This window comes from Chanos chanos, chromosome 8 (genome assembly GCF_902362185.1).
Source record: "Chanos chanos chromosome 8, fChaCha1.1, whole genome shotgun sequence".
In the NCBI taxonomy this organism is placed as follows: Eukaryota; Metazoa; Chordata; class Actinopteri; order Gonorynchiformes; family Chanidae; genus Chanos; species Chanos chanos.
In genome coordinates, this window is record NC_044502.1 from 24,722,522 (window position 1) to 24,748,278 (window position 25,757).

Below are 25,757 nucleotides of genomic sequence, written 5' to 3' on the forward strand. Positions count from 1 at the left end.
GATATCTCAGGGCCTCCATCCTCTCAGACCCCACAGGGCCACTTGGTGCACCTCGACGTTTTCTGTGCAGAGGGCAGACAGAGAGTACACACATCACACATGGGCACTTCATCCCTGTGGCCAACTGTTCTATCACACAGAGGCCACATGCTCCCCTGCCCAATTATTTTAAACATCAGCAAATGCCAAGCTATACACACTAACCCACTGACATACTTCAGACTGATAATGACAGTAAATCTACTTGACTCATTTATCTTCAGTCATCTAGTCATTAGTCATCTAGCTCCACTCAGCTGTTTCTAACAACATAATATTAAGAATAAGTCATATATATATATATATATATATATATATATATATACATATATATATATATATATTTATATATATATGTGAGTGTGCGTGTGTGTGTGTGTGTGTGTGTGTGTGTGTATTTGCTTTCCTGTTGTTGTTTTATTTCGTACAATGTGAAAAATGTGAATAATATTATCGGAGATTATACTAACCCTAAAATAGCCAAACTTTGATAAATACATCATAATGTATCAATTTAAAGAGAATTTAAGTAGTTTTACATGAATGGCATAGATACTGAAGATTTGATTAAATTACGACAATGCTATTCAAGCAAAATACTGTATTTGCATGAGTAAGTGAGCGAATGCTTTTCAAAAGGCATTTAAGCTTTTTGTAAGGTCTTCCCATTTTGATATCGAGGCACTTCAGATGGCAGTCCAAATATACTGCCACAAGCACACACACACACACACACACGCGCGCGCGCCTACACACGTGCATACGTGCATACATGCACACACGCACACACGCGCGCACACACACACACACACACACACACACACACATCTCACGAGGCACGGTATAATAATGGAAATAGCATTATAGATGGACCATCCTTCTGCTGTGGCTGTCAGGAGAGATCGAAGGCCATTAGTAGAGGGGGAAATTCACAGCTGAGCGACAAAGCATCATCAAAAATGTGTTCATCGACATGAATACTGTCTACAATGGGCTTCACCATGCTGACAGGGGGAGAGATGGCGGGAGGGGGAAATGGCTACTCGGGAACAGTCACAGAACAAAATTTAAAAAAAAAAAGAAAGAAAAAGAAAAAGAAGAAAAAGGAAAAGAAAACAAAGCACTCGGACAACAAATGTAACAAGAATTTAATCTGATATAAGTCTTTGTTTTTTCTTTAAACTGAAGAGCAATATTTAGCGATGGCATGCATGGCATTTTGCACATGTAACAGGACTTTAAAGGGGAATACTCAGAAAAACACTTTGTTGGACAGATGACACAAATCAAGGGGGACCCTTCCCTGCTGAGTGCCCAGAACCATGACAACATGTCCTGTGATCATACCACTGGAGAGTGTCACTTTCTTTTGGAGGGACACCCAATTCACAGCTGTGCTAACTGTTCCGCAGTCCAGTTTGAAAAATCTGGTTTTGAGCTGCTTTTTTTGGCACATTCTTTGCTTGATATTTCTGACTGAATTAATAGCATTGGAACCAGAATTTACATTAGCTCAAAATGCTTTGAGGCTCCTACTAAAAATGGGGTGTAATGTGTTATGAGTGCTATGGTGAGCAGTACCCACTGGTCTCCTACTTTGAACTGAGGAAACAATGTAGAGGCAGCCACCACCAAGTGATGCTGACACTTCTGTTTATGAATCTATATCACAGATTACATTTTGTACATTCTAAACCACGAGTGGTCGTTTCAGTTGTTACGTTTTAAATTTCTGTTTATCATTTCTGAAAACAGCTTTGTGTCACTTTGACTGCTCAGGAATGGTTCTTTATCCAGTCTCAGATATGAGGTTGTGTTGATAACATGAAGTATGCCTGATGTACCTGATTAAAACTAGACAAATGACATATGCATTCCACAATCATAATGCATACTGAATTTGAGACGACTGCAGAATGTGTAACTACCTAAAAAAAAGTGGAAAAGTGAAAAAAGAAATAAAGTGCAAGTTTGTAAGAGTAACAAACTTAGGAACGCAAGATCCACAGGCTTGTATTCCCCTTTAAAGGAAGAGGTGATTAAAAGCCCCACCTGCTGCCCCCCCCCTTTCAGACATGGATCCAACCCTTACCTATTGCGGTGTAGAGGACCTGGTCACAACAACGCTGCCCAGATAGCTGAGATCAATCAAAAACAAAGCAGGTAAGACTCCAGGGGTCATCAAGAATGACCAACTGCCCCTAATTGAGATGATGGAGACATTACAACAGATGAGAGCGCACAGTCCCTGCAACTCGATTGGCCCAACAGGTCGCCCCTGGCAGTCAGACCTGGGGGGGACCTGGGTGATGGGAATGGGATAGAGGAGGGAGGGGGTGGGAAGAGGTAGTCATGCATTTAGGTTACTAAAGAACAAAAAGAGGAGCCCTGTATCTGCGGTGCTGGACAGTCCAAAGTCACACTCTCCACATCATACATCGATAAAGCTTCCTAAAAAGCCTGGAGTTAGTCACAAGAAATGGGCTTCATTTGGAATGGGTCAATGGTAAATTGGGGTCACAGATGGGGTTCCTCCTGTTGGGTGAAAGTAGGGTAAAACATGACATAAAATGGACAGAATGGGATCCTGTGGAGATGTCTCCTTGATTCCAGGCGTTTTAGGGGCATGCTTAGGTATTTTAGATGGGCTTGTAATGGCATTTCTTCAGAGATTTAGCCCAAAAGGTCTGTTGCCTTATCTGTGAAGCAATTAATTCACCTTGCCTTGGGAGCCTTGGGAGATATTTTTTCTCTGGTGAACTGCAGTACAACTCATGTCAGTTCTGGTCTCAGACAAGTGTCTTACAGTGCTTCACAGATCTCATGAATGAAACTGGATGTTTGACATGAAAAGCAGTATAAGTGGGAATTGAGAACAGTTATCGACATCTAATGTTACAAGAAAATGGTTTTGAATGGTAATAATGTAAGCAATCTAGGGCAGTTCATCTTTTAAGACATAATTTTCAATGTGACCTTATTTCTGCATAATTGATAAAGCAAGAAATAACAGCCACATTTCTTCCATAAACAGCTGAGTAAATGAGCTATGAACTGTAATGTTTTCAGTGTAAACAAGTGCTCTCAGGTAGTACAATAAGACCTCAAGGAGGCCACGAGGATTACATTTGGGCAGAGTTACAATGAATAATTCTGTCCTCTGAAAGCCTGTTACACCTACCCTGAAGCTGATAACTGGGGTGGAGAGGGCTCTGATGGAAGAATCTCATCCTCAGTCCTCCTCTGGGTTGGCATTTGGCCAAAAACGTTGTTGCTTTCCATTGGGGGTGATGGGGACTGGGAAGGGTAGCTGGTTGCTGAGGTGGCAAAGGCCATATGGGAGCGGTAGCTGGGACTTGCCCTCTGGCTGCCTTGGCCTTGAGCAGGGGAGGAGGAGGGAGAGGACCTTCTGGTGAAGCTGACTGCAGAAGGTGGCTGGAGGGTGATTTCGGACACCTCTGGAGGTACAGGAGGCTGGATAATGCTGGGACGAGGCCGGGGACGCACTACAATCTCTGGTGAACCCTCTTGGGAACTAATAGGGCTTTGAGTGAGAGGTGATAGGCGGGATGGCTGGAGAACCACCTGCATGCTGGGCTCCATCCTGCGAGCTTGTCTGGGGCTGAACCTGGGGGTCAGCTCGTACCATCGGGTGTCAAGGCTTCCAAACGAGCTAGGCCCACCCATGTGGGATGCTGGGTCAGGGTAAGGCAATACAGGCACACCCATACCGTGGCTTGTGTGTCTTAGCTGCCCTAGACTCTGTGCCTCTTGCATAGGTAAACGCTTGGCTGGAAGGCCCTGAGGCTTGGCCTTGCTGGGAGACTTGCCTGGGTGGCTGGTTGGGGCCTCCAGCTGCAGGATGCCAGGATAAGGGGAAACCTGGAGGGAGGTGGGTTGGAGAGCACTAGGAGGAAGAAGAAGTGGGGGAGGTAAAGGAGGTTCCCGGTGAAGATGCAAGGGGTGATGAGGAGGGAAAATGAAGTGGGGACCTTCCAAAGCAGCAAAGGAGAAATCGGGACGTTGCCAGATGTCAGGGGAGCGGGAGGAGGAAGTGTGGGTCAGGGGAAGTGAGCAGCCAGAAACTGCATAGTGTTGGATGCCTCCCTCACCAATATCCTCTGGCAGGGCAGGGTGGCTGAAGGGCCCCTCAAAATGGTAAGGAGGTGATGACATGACGGAGCTGAGTGGGCTTGTGTCTGGCATGTAGAAAGGAGGAGGAGGTTCAGGTTCCCCAGGGCTTCCCATGTAACCATAGAGCTGTCCATGAGAGAAAGTGTAGTGATGAGGGACACCTCGGATTTGTCCTGCAGTCTGAAGCCTACTGCTCTCCATGATGGTCAAACCCTCCATGGGCCTGTGGAAGCGAGGGCTATAGGCTGGAGGTTGCAGGTAGGACTCCTGGCTGGAGGACATAGGGGAGATTTGGTGGGGTCTGAGGGTGGCCATCACAGGAGGCATAGGCCCTGGGTCATCATTCTCCTCGTCTGACTGTCGGAATTCAGGGTAGAGATCAGACTCCTCCACAAAGGGGAAGCCCTCAATACGCCTGGGCTTGACGGACGTGTCTGTGTCACTGGGTTCCATGACAAAGCGACCATCCGGGCCACGGCTGATCAGCTCAATAGGGGTGGTGGCCTCAGCCTCATGTTTGGAGACACTATACTTCTTGCTAATTATTGCTCTCTTGGTCTTCTTGTACAAGCTCAGCTCCTTCTCCTTGGCAGGACTCTGAGGCAACTTTTTGGCTCGCATGCCATCCTCAGAAGATTCAGATGGAGGTCCTATGGAGCGGGCACTCTCTGGACTCACCTTCCCAGAAGATAACCTGCATGGGAACAGCAAGAAAGCATGGACAGTGAATAGCAGCACATCTGGCAGATCTTAACACAAAGCATTCATATAAGCTTTTGTAACTTGAGTAGGTATCAAAACAGGTCCACGTCACACGGAGTTCCATGCACACAGTTATTCAAAAAACGACTCAAATCTGATTTGGTGTCAGTGCACCAGCTGATTCAGAATGCGCCATCTGTTACACTAGTGCTCATTAATATGAAATGCCCCCTAAATTATGAATGATAAAATCTCAAATTATTAAAAAATCACCTCAAAATACCCACATCAAAAAGTTTCCTTGCTACATCAGAAAAACAAAGCACTGCTTATGGGGCCATCTTGGAAGAGTGTTGGGTGCTTCAGTGTTTATAATGTGAAAAAGGAAGTATATAAAAGTAGTCCACAGTTTTGACTCCATCTGTGCTGCGACTTAAATTGAGTATACTATAGGCTATGTTCTTGACGTCACTCTGAGTACAACTCCATAGGCATTCTATTGCAGTCATGCAAGATGAGGTATGCATCCTCTTATGACTGACAAACACCTTTTCTCATTGTTGTGTCCAGTTGTACAATTTCTGCGTGAGTTGAATTATACCATGCCCTCATTTATTTTATCTCTTAACTTTAACTTGGTCTGATGATCATGTCAGTGACTCAGTTCAGCTGAATTCTGCTCCACCATGTGTCCCCACATTTTTTTTTTTTTTTCACATTTCGTAATCAACTCCTGAAAAGGTATGACTAATGGAAATGGTTTGGTCTGTCATTAGACTAAAGACAGAAACCTAATGTGTCTGCCAGCCATCTTTATGATTCAGGTGGCCATTTAACATGAATAAGTTGGAGTTTATCCAATTTCCCCATCTTTCTGGATATGTCTTGTCATTACTCAGCCTTCTTTAGTCCACATACCATATTGGCACTGTGTTCTCTTTCATGCTGTTGTATTTATTATAATTTATGTCATGTTAATTTGCACTGTAATTGAGTCATGTGGCAGACCGGAGTCTGTTACAGTTGCAGATCAACATATGAACAATTTATCTTCATTGTAATATGTGGAGACATTTATTTGGACTTTTAATGTGAAGTTTTAAACTGATTTCAGACCAAGAGGATATCAATTTCACCATGGAATGAGGAATAACAAGCATTGTCCAGAGATCATGAAAAAATCAGAGAACGTTCGAGCCATAATACTTTATTTAGAGACAAAATATACATATGATGGCTACAGCCTTCTCTCCCTCTCTCTCTCTCTCTCTCTCTCTCTCTCTCTCTCTCTCTCTCTCTCTCTCTCTCTCCCTCTCTTTCTCTTTCTCTTTCCCTTTCTCTTTCTCTCTCTCTCACTCTCTCTCTATGTCTTTTTGCTGAATCATTATGGCTTGTGCTTGTGCCTCTAATGGCTGCAAGAGCAGTGTTGCCAAGGCAACTGCCTGGTGATGACATTGGGAGGCAATGATGTTATCCCTGTTGTTTAAGACAATGAGATACGCAATGGTGCAGATTTTCTCTCCATTCAGGTACAGCATTGCATGCACTCTGACTCAGCTATGCGGATTCATAGTACTGTTAACAATTAATCATTTACAGTTGTTACAGATCTGTGAATATTCCACATCTGAAAATTCTTAAAAGTTACTGTTTGTTTTAGCACTTTAGAACAATGCTCTAACGACTTATAAATCTTTATAACACAGCAGCAGTAATCAGCAACAGAGACATATGGGTATAGTGCCAGAGAATATATACCCTAATCCATCTTATTGTTATATCATTATACATTAACTGCGGTGCTGATTGTCTGGTGCCTAAAAATAGAGATACAAATACATTTAGTGAACTATTGAGCAAACGGGACTCTAACGGCTAAAAAATAACACTTTTTGGCACTGAAAAGTTGACTCTTCAACATAGGATTGCAGTTACCATCATAAGCACTAAAGCCTGGTTTATTGCATACATCCACAGCTATCATATATTACATCTTTATATCGATGTACACAAGGTGGCAGTGTAACATAAAACTCTATCAGATGTCATCAGAAATCCACCACTGTTTAAACGATCAACCAATTACTGTTTGGAGTGCCTCCATGAAGATCCTACACAAAGTTGATATTCTAAGCAGGGGTGCAAAACTTACTCAGAGAGACTCTGCAATCTACAGATAGCCACAAGCTACAATGTGTGCCTCTGTGCTAAAACATTTGGACGTGCACAGCGGTGAAGTATAGAGCAGGCTCAAGATATCGCAGAGGCAATCTAACAAAAGTTCAGAGGAGAGCAAAACTGATACAAGCTTCATAAAGAAACATCAAGAGCAGAGAGGGATTAAATGTTTCAAGGATTAAATCCTACATTATAAAGCACCAGTTGACAAAAGGTAGAAAATTGTAAATAGTTTGGGTGGAGGAATGAGTGTCCACTGATAGCGAAGGGGATGACGCGACATGGTCAAGCTCGGGTGTGCAGTGGCGTGTTGGTCACAAAGAGGCAGCGGCTGAGTGGTCGTTTGGCAGCAAAAAATCTGAAAGGTACATTGAGGGTGTTCATTTAGGGACAAGGTACAGACAAAGGGCTTCCCGGTGGTAGTCTGAGAGTTTCCCTGGTTTCAGCAAAGTAAGGTTTACATTATGGAATTTTTGAAGCTATTTTGGGTGATTCTGCTCATGGCCTTGGTTGTTTGCTCTTCCTATGACTACAATTAAATGATCCAGGTTTCCAGCTGTAGCACACTTCCAGACATACAAAGTTCTGCCATGGCAACCAACTGTAATAAGGAAGATTCTTGTGTAGTGTGTTACTCAAAAGATGCAAATAAAAAAAGTCATTTAAGAACAACAATCAAAACAATGAGCACAACCACCCACCATAGTCAAACTCTGCAACGGCTAAATTTTTATGTTTAAGCAAGTACCGATTGAAAAATTACACTGAAACATAAATATGGTTCTTCTGAAACGGACAAATTAGAATTAAGCTGGATAGAGGAGCTTACTGGTTAAACATACACACATACAAAAGACACACAAGAAGCAACATTTTGCACAGTCATCATCAACCTTTCTAACATTTTGTGACCTGAGTAAGCTGAGTTTACTTACAATACACTGTCATCTATTCCACACATGCACAAGCGCACAACTTTTACACAGACATAAGTGATGTGTTGAGCTTTACACAGGCTTAGTGAGGTTGTGTTCAGGCAGCTTTACATGGATGTAGTGTGGCTGTCTTCAGTGAGCGTTATGTGGTGTAGTGAGGTCATATTCCCCAAACTTTACATATGCCTAGTGAGGTCATGTTCAGTAAACTTTACATAGGTCTACTATTGCTCTGTTCAGTAAGCTTTGTATGGCAAAGTGATGCATTTGGTCTGCTTGATATAGGCATAGTGAGGCTGTATTCAGCAAATTTTATGTGGACAATGTGAGGTTGTGCTCAGTAAACTTTACATTGGCGTAGTGAAGATGATTCTCTTTGTAAACTTTGTATAGGAAATGAAGGTTGTGCTCAGTAAACTTGACTCTGGTATGATGAAGGCACTTTTTCAGTAAACTACTTAGGAAATGTGAGACTGTGCACAGTAAACTTTACATTGGCATAGGGATGATGTTTTCAGTAAACTTTATGTGGATATTGTGGGGTCAGGCAATAAACTTTACATAGGCATAGTGAGTTCATGCTTCGGGGACTTAACATATACATTGTGAAGCTGTGCTCAATGAACTTTATGTAGGTATCCTGGTGACATGTTAAACACTGAGGCTTTTCATACGTGGGCATAATATCAACGCAATAATCCACTCTGGATCAGATCTAACCAGTGGCTGGTATAGCATCGCCATTTATTCCACCACAGACTAGACAAAGCAGAACAGCCTTGCTTTTTGAACCCATATCTGTATCAAACAGGCCAGCAGTGGTGGTGATGAAGTTAGTTTAGTGCTGCTATGGCTCAGTCGAGTCTGATCAGGATAATAAGCCTGACCATATATAATTTTATTAAAGCTCCATTTTAGCCTCCCATTACAGCTGGTATATTATAGCTACTCCTTATAAAGATCATAGCAGATCTATCAAACACTAACAGCTTTCACTGTGGATTTTACGACATAAATATTTTACAAATGTCTTTGTAATAACTAAAACTTAAACTACTCTTTAAATACAAGTTGCTACATTATATGTGTATTCAAAAAATATGGAATCCACATACTCCACTGTACACTGTTTGCTCCTGCAAGCAGTATGGGAGAGCAATACAACTATATATTCCCAGGCAGAAGCTGTAATTTTTTTACAAATGTAGTTGCTATGGAAACATAGAAACATGCAGCCATTAGGGACATCTCAGGTGATTCATAGGACAAAAGAGGTCATCTTTTTATGCTGTTTGTTTTTAATTGTGAAATATCTCCCCCTAATGGCCATTTGAGCACTCATAAGTACAAAGGTTGTAGTCTATGCATGTTTGCAAGTTTGTGTGTGTGTGCGTGTGTGTGCGCATGTGTGTGTGTGTATGTGTGTGTGTGTGTGTGTGTGAAGCAGGTAAGATGGTACAAGGCAGAAGCTTTTTGGCATCGCCCGTGAGTGCAGCGCATGGGTTTTGGACCCCAACCACAAAACTGTGCCCCAGCAGTGCACATGAAGCATGCAGCCAGGCCAACAGCGCTGACTGCTGGGCCAGGTGCAGGCACTCACTGAGGGCTGGAGGGTTGGGGCTTGTAGCTGCTCCCGTTCGGCCCCTCCCAGTAAGGTTCTATGCCAGGCAAAGGAGACAGAGGACTCCTGCAATAGGAAACACAATAGAGATAGGGAGGTGGGGGCACAATGGTAATCAGTGATGTTTGGGTTCCAGAAGATAAAACCAAACAAAACAAAACAAAACAAAAAAGACGTGGCCTGAGAATTGTGGCCAGTTCTTAGTTTATTAGCTAAACAGTGAGTCACAGGCCAAATGGAGGCAGCATGTGCAGGAGAGGAGGCAGCTGCTGTTCTGAGACACAAGAAAGAATGATATGAGCCTTTCCTCAGCAAAATATGTGTCTCATAGGTGAGCTGGAGGTAGAAAACAGTCACACACATCCTGCTAAAACACACAGCCTGCTAAAATAAATTAAAGTGTAGTGGTTAAGAGATATTCAGAATTGAAGTAGTAAATGTGCTTTTAAAGGCAACACCTTGACTTTAGCTTGCTGAGGTAAAAATGCAGAGTTAATATATCCATATCCATCAATATATACACACACACACACACACACACACACACATATATGAATCAGTGGTTTTGGATAAATGTGTACACAGAATCTCTACAGGGTGGCGACAACTCAGACTCACTTTATTTCATGCAATATGGCAATATGCAGCATGTCTGAACAATGTGTGTGTGTGTGTGTGTTGGGGTTCTTCAGCCAGAGTTTGTAGTTTGGCTACTGTTGGCACCACCATCATAATGGCGATTAATGGATGTTGTTGAACAACATTTCCTTCTCATGAGCAATGAGAAGAACAAAAGTCTGGGCATCCCGCAATATTAGTCAAGTGTGAAAATATTCAGTACTACTGATTAGAAGGTCCCAGTGCTGAAGACAAGACAGTTAATACAAAATAGAAGTCATCATTACAAGGAAGAAAAAGTATAAATGGAGTTTCAAAAAAGTTTAAATGGACTTTATAGAAAGAAAGGTAGAAAGAAGGAAAGAAAGAATGTTTTGTCATTAGTTTGTCATGAGAAAAAATGTCGTTAGTTGTATTAGCTACCCACTGGTTTTTCAGTTTGTAGTTTGCAAAGTCAGCTTATCACATATGAGAAGTGATTTACCTGTTTTTATTAATTTTGTGGTCCAGTGGAGTATAGTGCAGGACATGAAGAGATTTTGAAAGTTTACCATTGTAAACATAGACATTACTGTATCAGATCATAACAGTTTTCCATGGTAAACTGAGACATTACTATATTAGATGACATCACTGATCATAGTGAAGGTTAGAAATGATCCCAAAGGAACAGAGAAGAGATTCCATAGGTTGGAGTAGCCCCACATTCTTCACAAGACATACATGTCCTTTTCTTCTATGTGCACAAAACAAAACAAACAAAAAAACAAGCCAAAACCTGCCAAGAGAGCACTTCCACTTGACAAACCCATATTAAGCTTTCTGGTTTCATCAACAGTGCCAAGAGGTGTCCCTATAGAGTAAGTGGTGGGTGTATGTGAGTAACATTTTTGTGGTAATTGTAGGTAAGCTGTTAGCATGGCCAGCTGGTCATGTTGTCATGAATGTGCCATCTGCAAGTATTCAGTCAGACTCTACTCCACCAGTCTAAGTATTCAGTCAGACTCTACTCCACCATTCTAAGTATTCAGTCAGACTCTACTCCACCAATCTAAGTATTCAGTCAGACTCTACTCCACCATTCTAAGTATTCAGTCAGACTCTACTCCACCATTCTAAGTATTCAGTCAGACTCTACTCCACCATTCTAAGTATTCAATCAGACTCTACTCCACCATTCTAAGTATTCAGTCAGACTCTACTCCACCATTCTAAGTATTCAGTCAGACTCTACTCCACCATTCTAAGTATTCAGTCAGACTCTACTCCACCACTCTAAGTATTCAGTCAGACTCAACTCTACCACTGCTGTCCACTCAGTAACTCCTCACGTGCTCTTGGATTGACAAAAAGGGAGAACAAGGCCATCATTAACACTCATCCTATCTACAGATGACTTCCTTCCTCTGCCCAATTATATTTAATATCACAAGGAGAAAAGCATATTTATACATTTATACACTAAGTAATATGAGATCCAGCAGTTCAGATTAAAGCCAGGACATTCAAATAACAAAATATCAGCAAACAAATCATCAGACATTCCCATAACCACAGACTGTAATATTTTCACATGGTATTCACTTTTCGACTAAAAATGAATCTATCTGTAGTAAATTGACTCACTAACATGGTAGCTATATCAGGCCAAGCATTATACTCAGAATATAACAGTGAGTGAAAAGTGTTGAGGTTGTTTTAGCACCAGAGCATATGCTGTCTAACTCAGATGTGGAGCAGTGTGATCACTGAGAAATAGTCATAGAAATATGTAGACAATCACAGATAATCATGTTGTGTTACTTTACTGGTTATCAGAGTGGTGTAGTGTAAGTAGCATTGTGTCTACATCAGCAGAGTACAGTGAAATGAGCATCTTCAGAACCAACAATGCGTGTGAGAGCACTAAACAGACTACACAGAGACAGAGCCAGCGATGGGCAGAAAATGGCTGATGGCTAATAATGTTGATCAAAAAATGCATAAGTCATGAAAATCTTCACCATAGTAGTATGAATCCTATTACCACTATGGAAACTATAACCCCAGCCTGGGTTATATAACCCCAGCCTGGGTTTGGTCCAAATGCCAATTTAGTTCTGCAGCAAAATATGGCAGGTTATGAAGGAAACAGTCTGGCAAAAAGTTTAAAAATAAGTAAAAGAATGAATAAATAACAGGTACACCGACCGCCATACATAGTTCATTCTGGAATGCTGTCAAAATGACTATTCAGTTACAATGAATTTGCTTGTGTAATCATTCATTCATTCATTCATTCATTAATATGTCTCTTTGATAAGTTTTTGAATCCTTCATCTATTTATCCTTCTATTTATTAATTTATTTATTCCATTTTTTTGGCACTCTGACTCAACATGTAAAACTTTAATGGATTAACAATCATTTAACAACCACTTTGCTTTTGGGAAAAACTGTTACCTGTGATCAGGTAACAGAGAATGGGAAAAACTGTTACGTGTGATCAGGTAACAGAGAGGGAAAACTGTTACTTGTGAACAAGTAACAAAGAGAGAAAAGCTGCACTTTTGAGACGGGTAACACTAAGTAACCAAGCGCTACTTTAATTAACCCTGAGTAACCACACACTACTTTTATTGCTGTATCGCTATTTAACGAGACATTTGTAATATCCTTCATTTTTAAGCAATGCCTCCAACACTGCTCACTCTATAGCAATGCTATCAGTGTTTTGGTTCTTTGCACATGACACATTGAGCTGTCTGATCAACAATGCATCCACATCAGTTGTCTGGGAATGGCTACCACAAACAAAAGAAGAGCTTCTCAAGGAAAAGCTCTGGCTATGAAAAAGGCAAATGGGTACAATGAAATGTTGAAAAACTCCAAATTGGTAAAATGTCGAGAATAGGCACTATAAATAATGGAAAATTTATCAGCGATTAAATTGTTCAGCAAGCCGATGAGTGGTGAGCACACAACACAAGCCTCTTTCGTACATTTCTTAAGTTTAGCCGATTATCTTGATTGTTCTTATTTTCTGAAATTTGTTATGATTCACAACTGTATTTAAATAATGTTTTCTTTTGTAACTTTTGTAGCTAACTCTGGAAGCTGTGCTGTGATTTCACAGTGACATAATTCATTTGTGAACCCTGGTAAGCTACAGTTAAAATGGACTTTTCAGAAAGCTAGCTCCATAACTGCTTACTTACTTACATTTTCAGTCCGTGCACCATGATTTTGTAGATGCCTGGTTGATTTCTTATTGCATGTAATAGCAATTCTCTACTTTTAATATGACTTAGTAGTTGACAGTTGGGTGGTGTCTGTTTTACTGTCCATAATCTTCAGGCCTATAGTTACTGGCTTAGCCATAGCTGGTAATTAATGGAACTGCCTATGGGTATAATTAATAAAGGCCGCATGGTTGGCAGAAGCCTAGAGTTACATGTGACGTGTGCTCTTCTTCATATGTGTGTTAAGTGCAGCGACAGTGAAAATAAAGGCTGTTTTCATTCGAGGCTACTTACGGAGTCTCCACGCTTTTTCTGCAGTGTGTTATTGAAAGCTGAGGATCTGGTGTGAGAAAAGGGAACAAGGAAAGACACAAAACAATAAGAGATCTTGGATATTGAGAAAAATACATTAAGAAGATCTTCATTAAAAAAAAGACTACTATCGTCAAATCACTGTACCACACAGCCGTGCTGTTATTTACCTACAAATTTAAATTGAGACGTGACATCTTTGAATGTTTAATAAAACCGAGTGACAAGATTGACAATGGTATTTTCAGGAACGCAAAAGAACATGTTTAATAGAAAGATAAGTGAGATTACTTGTAAAAGGGACACTTTTGAAAGTAATCTACATAAGGGCATAAACAGTTTTGTTGGTAATTTCATTTGCACTAGACAGACAGCCCAACAGACAGAGAGGCAGTCCGCACATGGGTTTGTAGGAGTTAAGTATCACTACTGCATTGTCCTTTACAACACAAAAACATTCACATGTTAAAAGATATACACGTTAACAGATATACACTTAAAGACAGACACAGATTAAAACCCTGGGTTTTGCTTGTATTTCTCTAATTTACACCCATCTGATGTGTTAAACTTTGAGTCTGAGACTGGGAGCAGGGTGAGTGTGTATGAGGACCCAGAGTGTAGCTGTAGGTTGCCCAGCTCTGGGTGATGAGATTGGAGTGGACGGGCAGGCTGCAGGAGCACCACTGACCTCGTCTCCTCTTGAGTTTACGGCGACGCTGCTTGTTGACGAAGCAGGCGGCCAGAGTACTGAAGAGGATGGCAGCTGCCAGGAAACAGATGGTGGCCACGATGCCTGCCACCACTGGTCGCTCCAAGCCATCATCTGCTATTTCTGGTGGCGGGAAGAAGTCTGAGAGAGAGAGAGAGAGAGAGAGAGAGAGAGAGAGAGAGAGAGAGAGAGAGAGATATGGAGAGGGCGAGAAACACACACACACACACACACACACACACACACAAACAGAGAGTTACAGGGGTCCAGGCATAAGACACATTACAGACACTACAGAGGTATATAGAACATTTGATAATATATTTGATTCTATGTGAAACAAACATCACTGGTCAAAAAATATTCACTGACTTAAATACTAAACACCGTAATTCACAGACAAAAATGCAAATGATCAATGCTTGGAATGCTAGTGATCTTGGCATGCAAACCATTGTACACCCTGGGAAAGCATTACTGTCAAAATGAGCTAAGTGGAAATAACAATTTCACCTGTACATTACAGCGACAATGAAATATGAAATTACTGGTGCTTATCTGTATCTCTGTGGAAATGACTGCTACAAGTCCATTTATTCACATCTTGCATGGTAAACATACACAAAATGGAAATAAAGTGAGTATAAGCATCAAATCTAATTTCCATTATGTTACAGATTACATCTAACTTTATGAAGTACAGAAATTCTGTTCAATATTTTATGTCTTGAAAAAAACAAAAAACAAGTTGAGTTCATTTGGCATTCTTCAGTATGTATGCAACTTAAAGCTGAGGCCATAGCAGAGGATTTGAAGACAAAACAAAAACACTATAAAGACCAGAGGCATAACCAAGCTCTAACACTCACATACTGTATTCCCTCCACAAGCAAAGTAAAGATGAACAATCTGTTCTCATTCATTTGAATCAACGCAGAACTTAGTACCTTTCGTAAGCAGAATGGGTTAAATGTGTAATTCCACAATCAGGCCACCAGATGCCAGCATCACACCATAAAGATCGTTCTTTACAGCTTTTTCATTCTCTTGAAGCTAAATATTGACTTTTCTTTTAACACTGCATTATCCCAATATAAACATGCTTTTTAAATACAGATTTTGTGGTTGAAAACTGTTACAACAGTAACACGTCACTAAGGCAAAAAAAAGGGGTAACAAGGGTAACAAGGATCAGAATACCACAGGGAAGACCAACCTGTGGTAAACATGTCTTTCAGTGAGTCAAAGGAGTTATGAGTCTGGGCTGAAGTACAGTCAGTGAGTTTTACTAACAAAGTACATGCTATTTATTTCTTTATTTGTGGTAGAACACTGCAGCTACAAATGCAGCTATAAACCTGATTTTTTACACCCAAATTTTGTTGTGAGATAAAAGAAAGGTTTATAGGCAATGATAGCAAGTGGTGTCAAATGCTCCCAACTGGGTTCTATTTCTGAGAGGTTCTTACCAAGTTTTATGTGTTATCACCTCTAAAAGAGAGCAGTTTACCATATGCTGAAAGTAAATGCAAATGATTTTCAGCTGGCTGTTGTTAAACCCCGACCAGCGGATGGCAGTGTGGCTGATTAAAACACCATGCAGGACAGGCAGGTTAAGGTGGGCGTGGAGCAGACTCACCTGTGCTGGAAACTCCAACGACATTACTAGGCTCACTCATAAGGTCCTCCATGACTGCCATGACCCTGAACTCATACCACGCCTCCTAGAGTTAAAACAAAACAAAAAAAAAATCACACTCGAGTAAAACCTGTTCCACTCATACAAGTATGACAAACAAACATTTTATGATAGGAAAAGGCACAGAAAATTCAAAGTTAATGGAAGCCGTTAAAGTTCATTTGTGTGTGTGTGTGTGTGTGTGTGTGTGTGTGCGTGCAGAATAAACCACTAGTGAGTGTGCACTCAAATAAAAACAAAGCAACAACAGTAACTTGAAGGGCTGTTATCACCCTGAAGTGGTTTATTTCCGTACTACTGCATGGTCTTAAGTCGTTTATTATTTGTTCAAACTGGCCTGAAGTCAGTTTCTAACTACTGTTACCCATCAGAGTGATGCACTCTTTCATTAAAGAGTCAAAATTTTCTCCAGCCTCAATGTGGAGGCGAAAACGTCTTCTAGATAGATTATTTTTTATTGACCTTAGGTTGAAAACAGATTTTGTTGAGCTGTTCAGCACTGTACACATATTATTAGAGGATATAACTGTTTTTGTCTTTACCCAACTTTGCCTTCCTAACCCTTTTTCCTGACACTACTGAAACATACTCATATGTGTAAGAATGTGTGATTACCATTCTCTGATACTCCAACAGTTACTCCTGTATTTTTGAAACTAACCTCAAGTGAACTTGGCTAAACCCAATAACTACATGACTCCCTCATACTGTTCCTCAACTTTCTGCACACCAGACGTGATAAGTAATATGGTATGTGGTTTTTGAGCTGTGACCTTCACCAGTTCATTCAGTTTGGTTTCATGCCCCGGAAGGTCTTCTGGAACATGGACCACTAAAACACAGAATTTCTTAAAAAGTTTGTGTTAGATTTTGCTGTCGGTTTATTAAGATTTTATTTTCACCCTCGGAGAACTGGTTATGTTTTGATGATCATGTCTTTATTCAATTTGACTCCACAGGTTGTAATGACACACAATGACAACCTTTTAACTGAAATCAAAGACCATCCTATTCACCAATATTTCAAAAAGTGTGGTGGTCAGGTCCTCTGTCCACTTGTAGGCTGCTGTGAGCTGTGAGTTGTGTCATTTTAGGACTTCCTATTGCTGTAGAAGCAAGCAGATGAGTTTGTGCTCTACAAATCCTAGTGGAAGTAGTGCCTCAGCCGTAAATGTGTCAGGTAAATTACAAATGTGTAAGTCTGTTATATACTGTTTTGTTGGCACAGCAAGCTACTGTTGAAAAGACACGAGTAAAATGTCAGCTCTTCCACTACAACATTCAAAGACAAAAGCTAAGGCATTAAGGTATTTACATAGCTTTGCTGAGGTATAGCGGGCTTGCACTTTGGAAGTTGTGGCAGTTTGCAGGTTGCAGTTAGCATGTTAGCAGTTAAAATGTTAGCATGTTAGCAGTTGATAGGAGGTAAACACAGCTGATGACAACTATGTGAAATTCTCTGAGGACACAGAGAGAGCAGATCTCTGGATTTCTGAGGACACAGAGAGAGCAGATCTCTGGATCTCTGAGGACACAGAGAGAGCAGATCTCTGGATTTCTGAGGACACAGAGAGAGCAGATCTCTGGATTTCTGAGGACACAGAGAGAGCAGATCTCTGGATTTCTGAGGATGTAGAGAGGACGGAGAGAAAGGTGAAGAACTGATAGTGAACCTTAATGTTATGACACCCAATGTCGTTAACAAACATGTTGACCCCTTCACCCCATCCATACCCAAGTTTCATGTTCTGACCATTCAGAAAAAAGAGGAGTTATGCAAATGAACTTCAATGGCCATAACAGAGCTGCCCAATCAAGGCTCAGAAAGGCCGACACCAGTGAGTTCAACCAGAACCACGCAGCACTTAGCATTCAGTAAATCTTTTTCAGTCAACAGGAAAAACAACAGTAGGTAGAGGCATTTTTTTGATGGTTCTCCTTGATTCTGTGGTGCACTGGGCTTAACCTGCCTTGCCTGCTCGGTAAGGGAAACCTATCAGACAGGAAATCACTGACTGACACCAGCAAGCAGTCCTTACAAAGTATACTATGTCAGATGACAGTGTTTGACAACTTTTTAGAAGTGCGATGACATTCGCCCTTAACACTTAACTTAAATATAGAATATTTGGTCTCACTGCAAATGGAATTTCACGTTACAATAAAAATCTGTAATTCTCTTGAGACAGTAGAAACTCTCATACTTTACCTGAACAAGATCTCTCGCTAACAGCTCCGTTTCTCCAGCTGGAATTGCGTCATCCAAGATCTCCCACCTCTCCCCGAGACGGAATTCCATGATGTAGCGGTCAATTGGCGATGTATGATTGGCCGGAGGGATCCAGGTTAGCAGGACTCCCTGCTGCGTCCGATTGGCTGTGAGGCACCTTGGTGGGGTAAGCAGCACCAGTGGTTCAGGGGTACTTATAGGAAATACTGCAATGAGGAAAGGCAAACACGGGGAAAAAATTAACCGCCAAATCGACAAATAAATATATAAAATGATGGACTTTGCTTAAAAAAAAAAAATGTTGCTAAGTTAGATGCTTTTACAAGTTTCTTGAAGCCTATGATTCTCTAAATTTCATTTTGTTTTAACTGAATTCATTTTCAGGTCAGTTAAGTGAACAACTGAATTGCACTGAATTGAATGATCTGTGTGGAGTTTGCATGTTCTCCCCGTGTCTGCACGGGTTTCCTCCAGGAGCTCCAGTTTCCTCCCACAGTCCAAAGACATGCAGGTTAGGCGAATTGGAGACACTAAATTGCCCCTAGGTATGAATGTGTGTGAGTGTGTTTGTCTGTGTGTCTGCCCTGCGATGGACTGGCAACCTGTCCAGGGTGTTTCCTCGCCTTTCACCCTATGAGTGCTGGGATAAGCTCCAGCACTCCCCATGACCCTAATTAGGATAAGCGGCTTAGATAATGAGTGAGTGAGTGAGTGAGTGAACTGAATGATACTGAATTTACTTAAATGTCACTGAATTACAAAGCAGTGGGAATTGTTTCATTTACATTCAACCGTGGCTTTTTTTTTTTTTTTTGAGTGAGGAAGTGTCTGACTGACAGACAGAAAATTGATAAACATGCTCAAGTCTGTGAATATGTGTGTGTGTGTGTGTGTGTGTGTGTGTGTGTGTGTGTGTGTGTGTGTGTGTGAAATCACAAACCTAGAGTATTCACAGTGACGACCTCGCTGAAGGGGCCTGTTCCCAGTTTGTTCTGGGCCAGGACACTGAACTGGTAGGCCGTCTCAGGCTCCAGGCCCATCACCAGCAGCCAGTGCTGTCCACTAGGCACCGGCATGGACAGCCAATCATGAGGGCCCAGCTGCTCTCTCTTCACCCTGTGAGGGGGTTGACAGACACACAGACACAGGGAGAGAGAGAGAGAGGGAGAGAGAGAGAGAGAGAGAGAGGGTTCAGCCCACAGTAGCATGTTCAGACAGTAGGTATCGACCTTCAAATTAGCCACAGCCATTGATGAGAGGACTAGCTACACCCCCCCCCCCCCCTCCAAAAAAACCCCACTGGTTTCACTTTGGACTTGGCCTTGGTGAGATGATGATAATATACTTCAGCATCCCCCAAAAAATAACCCAGAATACACCTGTGAATATCTGCTACGGTCCTGTGCCCCGGTTGACTTACTATTGACTGATCGTTACTAATGCATAGCCAACTGTACAGGCTGTACTCTAATTAGGTATTAATATCACCTGCATCTGAAACAAAACTCATCTCACTTCTAACAATGACTGTGACAACCATTTTCCGGCATAAACCATAAGATGGTTGCTTTATAAATCACGTTATGCGTGTTTTGTCCTGATTCTATTAAGACAATATCTCTGGTCTCACAGTCTGTGACTTGGTCATTACTGACTGACAGACCGGGATAAGTCCTTCATTCACAGGGTTAGGGTTAGGGTTAGGGTCAGTGAGTATGGACAAGACCAGAGAGCTGAGAAATTTCCAGAGCACAGATGAGATTAACAGTGAAGTTATCATAACAATTATTGCAAATTATTGTGCTGATGGCGATAGCACATTCAGCAACACTCAGAATGACCAGTCATCAGAAAACCCAATCCATTCATAAATGAGAAATCTGTCCTCACATGTTTATGTATTTGCATATTATTTTTAAAAGGCTTGGGAATCATTAATAAATAATTACTGATTATATTAATTCAAAATTTACAGATGAGATTTGGAATATTTAAAGCAACTAACATTTCAAACATCTGTAACTAATTTTTTTTTTTTTTTGAATGATGAAGAACAATCAGTAATAAATAAATAAATAAACCATCTTGAGAGGGGACGAGGTGACATATACCTTTCTACATCATTCATTCACAAGTAAAATTAGTGAAATATATCGATATGCATATGTATAAATAAACAAATATTCATTATTAATGTTTAGTACAGAGATGGATAGAGCGTGTGGTGTGTGTGTGTGTGTGTGTGTGTGATAACAAGTACAGTTGTGACACTGTAAGTTAGGGGTAATGTGAATTAAGGGCTGTGCGTGTGTGTGCAACCAGTACAGTAGTGATGCAGAAGGTTATGGGTAAGGGGAAAATTGTTAGTGAGCTCAACTATCACCGGTTGATGAAGACCAGCTGAGTCATATCTATGTATCATGAGGTAAAGGCATTATGCATTGGTGCCGTTAATAAAGAATGCACGCTGTGTGATTCTGGGCCAAGCGGTCGTTCCATGGAACACACAAAATGGTGAGAACTTGTCAAGTACCTGCGTTAGTGTGCCCAGTAGGAGCTGAGTGTCAGGGTACCTTTAAAGGTGAGGCCATTTATGCTGCAGCCTTTCAAACTATGACTCACCCAGAGAAAACTCATACAGTGACACCTTGAGTCAGTGTTTGGCATCGAGTCTCAGTGGGACTGAGGCACCTGCAGCTTACAGATCAGCTCTTTGGAAAGATATGTATGGAGTCAGAGATGGGGGGGGGGGGGGGGGGGGTGCAGTGAAAGGTCAAAAGGACTTTTCTCCCAGATTCCAAATAAAAGTATTGTGATTTAGAGCATTTATTGGCAGAAAATGGACAACTGGTTAAAATAACAAAAAAGATGCAGTGTCTTCAGACCTCGAATAATGCAAAGAAAACAAGTTCATATTCCTTTTTAAACAACACAATACTAATGTTTTAACCCAGGAAGAGTTCAGAAATCTATATTTGGTGGTTTTTTAATCACAGCTTTCATGCGTCTTGGCATTCTCTCCACCAGTCTTTCACACTGCTGTTGGGTGACTTTATGCCACTCCTGGTGCAAAAATTCAAGCAGCTCGGCTTTGTTTGATAGCTTGTGACCATCCATCTTCCTCTTGATCACAATCCAGAGGTTTTCAATGGGGTTCAGGTCTGGAGATTGGGCTGGCCATGACAGGGTCTTGATCTGGTGGTCCTCCATCCACACCTTGATTGACCTGGCTGTGTGGCATGGAGCATTGTCCTGCTGGAAAAACCAATCTTCAGAGTTGGGGAACATTGTACGAGCAGAAGGAAGCAAGTTTTCTTCCAGGACAACCTTGCACTTGGCTTGATTCATGCGGCCTTCGCAAAAACACTCACTATCTAAGCCGCTTATCCTGATTAGGGTCGCGGGGGGTGCTGGAGCCCATCCCAGCGCTCATAGGGCGAAAGGCAGGGAAACACCCTGGACAGGTCACGAGGGCAGACGCGCAGACATACCTAAGGGCAATTTAGCATCTCCAATTCACCTAACCTGCATGTCTTTTGGACTGTGGGAGGAAACCGGAGCTCCCAGGAAAACCCACGCAGACACGGGGAGAACATGCAAACTCCACACAGAAAGGACCCTGGCCGCCCGGCCGGGAATCGAACCCGAGACCTTCTTGCTGTGACCCACTGACCCACTTTCCGCCCTTCGCATAAACAAATCTGCCCAATTCCAGCCTTGCTGAAGCACCCTGAAATCATCACAGATCCTCCACCAAATTTTAAAAGTGGGTGCAAGACACTGGCTTGTAGGCCTCTCCAGATCTCCATCTAACCATTAGACGAGCAGGTGTAGGGTAGAGCTAAAAATTGGACTCAGAGAAGATGACCTTACTCCAGTCCTCTACAGTCCAATCCTTATGGTCTTTTGCAAACCTCAGCCTGGCTCGTTTTCGCTTCTCATCGATGAAGGGCTTTTTTCTAGCTTTGCACGACTTCAGCCCCACCCCTAGGAGCCTGTTTCAAACCGTTCTCACCGTGCACTTCACCCCAGCTGCCGTTTGCCATTCTTTTTGTAGGTCACTTGATGTCATCCAACAGCTGTTGAGTGACATTTGTATGAGGTGGTGGTCATCCCAGTCAGTGGAGAGTCATTTTCGCCCTCTGCCAGTCTGTAGCTTTGTTTTCCCCAATGTCTGCTGCTTGACCTTGTTCTTATGAACCACCATCTTTGAAATTTTAAGGATGGAAGCAACCTTACGCTTACTGTATCCCTCTGCCAGTAAAGCCAGAATGGATCCCTTCTTTTCCTCACTCAAAACTTTTCTTTTCAACTCTTTTGGCATGGTCAATAGTTTTTTTTTTAATTCCAATTACTTATGAGGTACTACCTGCACTGTTTTTGCCAACCCTATTGCAAAAGGATAGTGATGACCACAAGAGTGTTTGTCATAGTTTTCCTCGTTACATAAGATTTGGTTCAGGTGATCACCTAATCAGTGCCTCATTAAGTAGAATCAGGTGTGCTTGTGGTGGAATTCAGACACTGGAATGGAACGGCTGCCATACATGTAGAGATGCTGATTTAAGAGAAATGTGGAGTGGTCTCTTGATTCTTTCCAGGGCTGTATATATATATATACACACACACACACACACACACACACTGTGCATTCACCAGAGTATCCGCTGCCCGGCATTAATCCAGCCCCTCAGAGGAGTGATGCTAAATGTTAAATGTAATATCTGGAACTTTGGAACTTCAAGCTTTAAGGAGCTTACATGAATCTGACCTCTACTCCCACATAGTGTATGATGTCTTCGAGAGACACATTCAAACACATTAACTCAAATATCACCATGTAAACGCATTCAAACACATGAATTGTAATATCACCCTAGAAACACACTCAAATGTATGAACTAAAACCACTCTGAGAAGATGAATGTCAGGAAACATTTTGATGCTTAGAATTAGAATTACTTGTTTAATCATTGCTAGAATATACATTGATTTTTTAGGCTACGTCCACACTACGCCAGATAAATCTGAAAACGCAAAATTATTTCTCCATTTAGCCCTTCCCTCCACACTAAAACAGTATTTTCTGCCACCGAAAACAATACTTTTCTAAAACGCTCTCTAAGGTGCATAAATCTGAAAATGCATTGTAATGCGGACAGGGAAAATGGAGAGTTTCTGAAACGATGGCGTACGGTGGCCATGACACTGGTGAAAGTGTGTGCTCGAGACACCAAAACAAACATGACAGGCGAAATGCAGTCAATGCTGCTCTGTAAGTGTTTCAGCATTTTGGTGTGGACGCAGAACATTTGGAAAATGGTACGAAAACGATAGTGTTGATGGAGTGCATTTTTACATAAAATCTGCATTTTCAGGATTACCCAGCTTGGTGTGGACTAGGCCTGAGATCTCTTATGTCCTTCTCATGAGCAGAGATAGAACACCAGCATGTTTCCATATTTATTGTATTTAGTCACTTGTGTTTTCACCACCCAACAACAACAACAGCAACAACAAAAACACAAACAAATAAACAAGCAAACATAGAAAGAACTGCAGAGCTCTGGCTCTTCATTCTGTCTGAAGGTGTGTAAGGAGCTGTAGAAAGCAGATATTGACAAGAGAGACCATAAAGGACTGAATCGGGGGGAACAGCAGAGCTGCAGGGATGCACAGCCATTAGAAATGGGGCGCAGGAGAGAGATAGAGAGAGAGAGAAAGAGAGAGAGAGATTTGCCCAGACAGCATGCAGTTGGTTTCAGAAGCTGAAGGAACAATCATTCTCACATCCACACCCATACTAATCATCCCATTAAACTCTTCCAGGAGGATATGCTGGTGTTCACAGTAAGAGAAAAACAGTTTGACTGTATCACCTACACTGACATCATCTCCATTCCAAGTGTTTGTCTCTAAAACTTTGGATATGATTTCACATATTACAGTGTGTAGGGCCCAGTGTGAATAGGGATTTGACAGATCTCTCACAGTACTGCAGCACATTCAGGATTTCTAAGTCTTGAGACTTTAATTGTGACAGTCTGTTCAAAAAGACTGGATAGAACATCAATATGCATATCAGTGTGTGTATGTGTGTGAGTGAGTGAGTGTGCGTGTATGCAGATGTGTGTGTGGAGATGTGTGTGCGCGTGCCCACGTGTGTGTGCGTGTGTGCATGCGTGTTTGACTGAGTAAGAGCGGACTGGAGTTGAGTGAGTCCAGACATTGTTTCTCTTTACCTCATCCTTGACCAACCATCTGTCTACTCACCATACTTTTTAAAGGAGCAAAAGAACAGCACGAGTGAGAAGTTAAAAACAATGAAGGACAAAGGGATAAGTGGCTAGAACCATGTTTCTGTGCTATGGTTGCCCAAAATGTCCTATTGTCTAATACCGTGATAATGATCAGACTACTTATTTAAACTTACAGTGAACAGTAAAGAAGAGAACACTACAAACATAGTCTTCATTGAAAAATGTGCAACAGCTGCAAACCCATCCTGAGGAAGGATGCACATTTACAGGATGGTCATAAGAGGTTGTGTTGAGTGCACTTTGTCTATGAACATCCTAAACAGACTGTGCTTTCCTCAGCTACATTCTGTAACACACACTGTTTATGGTCCTGTCTATCACTTGTCTAGACCAGCCCATTAGAGACAAACGGTCTCATTCAGGTGAACAAAATTCCAAACATAAACCTCTGAACTGTCTAATGATCCTGTGGTATGATAACACACACACACACACACACACACACACACACACACACACACACACACACACATACACACTGCCTACAGATCATGTGACTGAGTTGTTACTGCAGAGAGCTAGAGTGTTTAAAGCCCATGCTAATCGGCTGCTACAGTATAATTGTCTTTTCATCTTAATAAGGCGTTTTGTATGCAGCCTGTTCTGTGTTATAGTTCCTCAGTGGGTGTGTTAACAGTTGGATAATTTGTCCACAGTTTTAACGTTGTCTGTAATGCAGGTTGGCTGATTGCTAAGTTGTTTCAATGACTGCAGACTTGCACTGCAAGCTGCTCTTGCATCTTTGGCTAAATGGGAACAGTTCAATAAGAGAACTGCAAGCAGCGAGTCTCAGCTGAAAACTGCTGATCTCAGCACAGCACGTTTATGGATCGGTCAAATCCTTCTAGACAGTTGCACCAGGAACACACATATGAGTTCTGTTCACATTTTTTGAACAGGACCTCTGCTGGTTACAGCTATAGATAATGAGAAAGCAAATCCAAACTGATAATTTTGTGGTAATCTGCCATAACTGGTCATTTCCAAACTGGTAAAATCATAACAGCTGGCCTTAATACTTTAGATAGTTGACACT

The 25,757-nt window shown here is 41.7% G+C and overlaps 1 protein-coding gene across 1 annotated transcript in view; it reads right to left on the reverse strand.

The window, feature by feature from the left end:
- The window catches only part of igsf9bb (immunoglobulin superfamily, member 9Bb), a 95,429-nt gene that overhangs the window by 1,354 nt on the left and 68,318 nt on the right, over window positions 1–25,757 (reverse strand). The window contains exons 13-19 of the mRNA XM_030782647.1: window positions 19,342–19,517; window positions 18,381–18,607; window positions 16,112–16,196; window positions 14,452–14,613; window positions 13,743–13,788; window positions 3,221–4,867; window positions 1–62 (exon numbers count right to left, since the gene is read on the reverse strand). The exon at window positions 1–62 is cut by the window's left edge and continues 66 nt beyond it. Coding sequence (XP_030638507.1) covers window positions 1–62; window positions 3,221–4,867; window positions 13,743–13,788; window positions 14,452–14,613; window positions 16,112–16,196; window positions 18,381–18,607; window positions 19,342–19,517 — 2,405 coding nt within the window. The remainder of the gene's footprint in view (window positions 63–3,220; window positions 4,868–13,742; window positions 13,789–14,451; window positions 14,614–16,111; window positions 16,197–18,380; window positions 18,608–19,341; window positions 19,518–25,757) is intronic.